At 31.5% G+C, this 5,424-nt stretch overlaps 1 protein-coding gene across 1 annotated transcript; it reads left to right on the forward strand.

Moving 5' to 3' along the window:
- The first annotated feature begins 2,522 nt into the window (after nucleotides 1-2,522).
- Nucleotides 2,523-3,794, forward strand: LOC120778696 (ATP-dependent RNA helicase WM6-like). The gene has a single exon (XM_040110650.1). It carries the CDS (start codon nucleotides 2,523-2,525, stop codon nucleotides 3,792-3,794), a length of 1,272 nt encoding a protein of 423 aa, XP_039966584.1.
- Nucleotides 3,795-5,424: the final 1,630 nt, after the last annotated feature.

Here is a 5,424-nt window from a genome sequence, read left to right on the forward strand (position 1 = left end):
TTTAGGAGTAAAGTTGGGGTTTAATTTTAAAATTATGTGTGAAAACACTTTTACAAACTTTTATGAACAATATTTTTGCATTTTTTATATTTAATATTTATACATTTTATAATTTCAGGACCTTTATATATTGTAATATTCCTTAGAAAATTACCAAAAAGTCTAAAATATGATTTCTAAAGCCATTCAGCCATAATAATGATAAAAAAGAGAAAACCTTAATACGCCCCCCATTAAAACACAAACATAAACTAAAATACGATACTTTTTAAATATTTAAAATTTTCTAAAATGGGTGATCTTGGAAGTAAATAAACATTATGATGCGTTTTATTGCCCTTATTAAAGCCAGGAAGTGCTGATTAATGTACACACACACACCAGCACACCTGCGTCTGTTTATGCCGGAAATGTAAGTACATTTCTTTCAAACAACAATTTCAAGGTTATAGCATTGCAAAGCACTTAACTAGCCGTTTAATGTGCATTCGGGGAATTAAGTGTATACATACATACATATGTACATATATAGAAATATAAAAGAAAGTGGAAAATTATCTTGAGTACTCCAAAAGAAATTCTTAAAAAATTATTTAAAATGTTTACAATTTTTGGAAAACAAATTTTACAAATAAAAATAATAAATACATAAGTAAATGGCATATCTTCAAAAATAAAAATGAAAAAAACTAAAATTTTTGTTAAAAAAATTGTATTTTTTACGTTTAAGGGAAATAAAATTTTCAGTTTTTAAAAAAATATTTCATTATAAAAAATACATTTTTTCAGTATTTTGGTAAAAGAAAATTTGCTTCATAAAAACATTTCTTAATGAATTATTTAAAATGGATATAAGAACTATTTAAAGAAATTATTTGGGAGTTAAATTTATCCTAAATTTTTCGAAAAAATATTTAAAAAAATAATAGCTAAAAATATGAAAAAATATTTCAAAAAAAAAAATTACATTAACAAATATTCATTCTTAGGTGTTTTGGCAAAGAAAATATATCTACGGTTTTTAAAACAATTTTTCATTATAAAAAATATAAATATTTCTTATATATTTTGGAAAATGAAAATAATTTCCCGTTCTCGCAACAAAATATTTTTTTAAAATTTATTTAAAGTATATACAAAAATTAATTCGCAAATAAAATTTAAACTCAATTTTTCGAAAAAAATAAAAAAAACTTGCTAAAGGTATTAAACAATATTTCAAAAAAATTTACTTAAGATACTACTCGTACAAATTCCAAAAAAAAAAATCTTAAACAAATATTCATCCTTAGATGTTTTGGCAAATAAAATATGGCGACGGTTTAAAAAAAAAATCTTTATTAAAAATATACATATTTTTAAAATATTTTAGGAAATAAAAATGATCCTTAGTTCTCGGATACAGTGTGTCTAAAAAAAATATTCAAAAAATATATATAAAAACTATTCAGTAAAATTATTTCGGAAATTTGATTTATCCTCAATTTTTCGAAAAAAATTTGAATTCGTGCTAAGAATATGAAAAATATTTCAAAAAAAAAATAAGTAAAATATTTTTTCAATTTTCAAACAAATATTCATCATTAAGCGTTTTGCCAAATAAAATATTTCTACGGTTTTCAAAAATAATTTCTTTATAAAAAATATACATAAATGTTTTGGATTCATTTCCAGTTATCGCAAAAATTATTTAAAAATATATACAAATCATTGAAAAAAACTTTTGCGCAAGTAAAGTTTAGCATTAATTCTGAACAAAAATATTATTAGAAAAGTTAGTTGATATACGAGATTAAATAATTTGCGAAGAAAAATTTATGTTAAATTTTTCGAAAAAATGTTTCTTACAAATTAAAAAAAAAAAATTGGGAAATAAAATGTATATCAAATTTTTCGAAGAAATATTTCATAAAAATATTAAAAAAAGGAATTAATATTTATATTAAATTTTTCGAAAAAATATTTCTTAAAAATATTGGAAAATTTTAAAAATAAAATCTATCTTAAAAACCGGTTATTTCAGAAAAACACATATGTATAACATAAATTTGGAAAAGTAAAACTGTTTCTTCATAAAAAAAAACTAGAAAAAATATTTAGATATACAAATCTAAAATATTCAATGGGAAATCCTTCAAAATTTTATTAACAATACCTTTGGTCTTCAAACAATGCCTCAAATCCCTTTGTTTTCAAACGAAACGCCTTCACAGCCCTCAGCATAGCAGGTAGAAAATTTATAAATTCAAATCCCTTTTATTGTTGCTGTAATTAAAGGTCTATCCTCACCTCAGGGTTGCAACAGGTGATTAAGCAGTCGCTACCTGCGCAGTTAAACAAGGAATAGAGCAGCAAAAATCGTATAAAAGCTGCGACAGCAAGGACTTTGTCAACAAACACATTTAACGCACTGTCGCAGTAAGAACAGCAGCAAAAACTAAAACGCGCTCAAAATTAAAAAGTTTATATAATAAGTTTCAACTACACTATCAACTTTTAATAAAAATATAAAATAAAAGACAATGGCTGATAATATCGATCTCTTGGACTACGAGGAAGAGGAGCTGATCGAGCCCACCATCGAACCAGAGGCCAAAAAGCCGGAGAAAGACGTGAAGGGCACTTATGTGTCCATACATAGCTCCGGCTTTCGTGATTTTCTGCTAAAACCGGAGATACTGCGCGCTATCGTGGACTGCGGCTTCGAGCATCCATCCGAGGTGCAACACGAATGCATACCACAAGCGGTGCTCGGCATGGATATACTGTGTCAGGCCAAGTCCGGTATGGGTAAGACCGCAGTCTTTGTGTTGGCGACACTACAGCAGCTGGAACCCACGGAGCATGTGCCCTACGTGTTGGTTATGTGTCACACACGTGAGCTGGCCTTCCAGATCGGCAAAGAATACGAACGTTTCGCCAAGTATATGACGAATGTAAAGGTTGGCGTCTACTTCGGTGGCTTGGCCATACAAAATGATGAGAAGTCTTTAAAAGACAAAATGCCACACATAATCGTCGGCACACCGGGACGCATATTGGCTTTGATACGCAACAAGAAATTGAATCTCAAGAATCTAAAACACTTCGTGCTTGACGAATGCGATCAGATGTTGGAGCATATTGATATGCGTCGCGATGTGCAGGAGATCTTCCGCAGCACGCCACACGCCAAGCAGGTGATGATGTTCTCCGCCACGCTAAGCAAAGACATACGTCCAGTGTGTAAGAAATTCATGCAAGACCCCATGGAGGTCTATGTAGATGACGAGGCCAAGCTGACGTTGCATGGCTTACAACAACACTACGCCAAGCTGAAGGAGAACGAGAAGAACAAGAAACTGTTCGAGCTGTTGGATGTGCTCGAATTCAATCAGGTTGTCATCTTTGTGAAATCTGTGCAACGCTGCATAGCGCTCAGTCAACTGCTGAGCGAGCAGAACTTCCCTGCGGTCGGCATACATCGTGGCATGTCGCAGGAGGAGCGTTTAAAACGTTATCAGGAATTCAAGGATTTCCAAAAGCGCATTTTGGTTGCCACCAATCTCTTTGGACGCGGCATGGATATCGAGCGCGTGAACATCGCCTTCAACTATGACATGCCGGAGAGCAGCGACACCTATTTGCATCGGGTGGCACGCGCTGGACGCTTTGGCACCAAAGGTTTGGCCATCTCCTTCGTTGCGGATGAGGCGGATAACAAAATTTTGAGTGAAGTGCAGTCGAGATTTGATGTGAAGATCACAGAGTTGCCAGATCAAATCGAATTGTCCTCTTATATCGAGGGACGCTGATGTGGAAAATAGTATATGAACACTATAATGCATGTTGACAATCCTAGTAATAAGTTTAGTTTAAGTATTTTGTATGGCATTTATTAAGTAAAAAAAATCTTATAAAAAATATTGAAGAAAAGTAAATAAAAATTAGTTTAGTGCATCAGAATAAAACTTTTCTCTTATATTTGTATGCTCTACAGACAAAAGCGGTTTTAAAGTGTGATATTTCCTTCATGACTACGCCTCTCATAACTCTTCCCCTCTTTAGTTTTTTAACATTTCATTCTTCGTTGTTGACCCCTTTTATTAGCAGCTGTTTGTTGTTGAGAAATTTATGTTCAATGCTTATTATAAATACTTTGGCCAGCTCTTATTATGAGGAATTATTATCATCAGATCTTGTAGCACAAAAGTGGCCGCTTATACTCCCTTCCCCATCCCATCTACTCGTAGCCACCTGTTGCATTTTTAGTTTCCTCTAAACAATTCTTCATTAGTTAATGGCCATTAAAATAGCAATGAAGAGCAGTAAGAGAATTATCAGAAAGCAAGTTGGTGGTCGCTAAGAGTTACTTTTTCTCTGAAATTTGTTGCCCACTCGGCTCTTGAAGTAAAGATTGCTGATTTTATGAAAAAATTTCGAAAAAATACTGAATATAAGTATATAGACTGTTATTTTTTTGCTTTAATAATGGAAATTTCATAATATCACCATAAGATAAATGAATTATTAATATTTTTCTTTATTAAAGTATTTCAAGTTTGTTGCTTAAGTCTTTTGTGTAATGCGACATGCGCTTCTAAATCAAAGCGTGTATTGCTTAATGCGTCAAATATATGGTATTATAAATGTCAGTAAATGCAGAAAGATAACCAAAATTTAAAAAAGTTATGTTACAAAGACAACAACAATAAACTATATTACGGAAGATAAAGAAATTGTCATTGCTTATTTCTTGAGTCGAGTTAGATTTATCAAACTAGTCACTCAATTTTTGAGCCACCGGTCTGAAATTTTTCACATATTCTACTCTCATCAAGAAGTTGTGTTTTTGTCGAAACCATTGATATCGAACCATTATAGCATATAGCTGTCATACAAACTGAACGATCAAAATCACGTTCTTGTACGGAAAACTTTTTTATATGACAACTCGCCTTCGTGAAACTTGACTCAGATTGTTTTCCGAGACATTGCTATAATCTCCGAAAAAAATTTTCAAATCGGTCTATTATAGCATATAGCTGCCATATAAACTGAACGGTTAAACGTAAGTCCTTGTATGAAGAACTCTTTTATTTGTCAAAGTATCTTCGCGAAATTAGGCATCGCTTATTTTCTGAGGTAACGGCACAATCTGCAAATAAATTGTTCAAATCGGTCTACTATAGCATATAGCTACCATACAAACTGTACAATTAAAATCAAAATCTTGTATTAAAAACTCTTTTATTTGTCAAAGTATCTTCACGAAATTAGGCACCGCTTATTTTCTGAGATAACGGCACAATCTGCGAACAAATTGTTCAAATCGGGCTACTATAGCATATAGCTGTCATACAAACTGTACAATTAAAATCAAAATCTTGTATTAAAAACTCTTTTATTTGTCAAAGTATCTTCACAAACTTGGGCACCGCTTAT

This window comes from Bactrocera tryoni, chromosome 5, assembly GCF_016617805.1.
Source record: "Bactrocera tryoni isolate S06 chromosome 5, CSIRO_BtryS06_freeze2, whole genome shotgun sequence".
Classification (NCBI taxonomy): Eukaryota; Metazoa; Arthropoda; class Insecta; order Diptera; family Tephritidae; genus Bactrocera; species Bactrocera tryoni.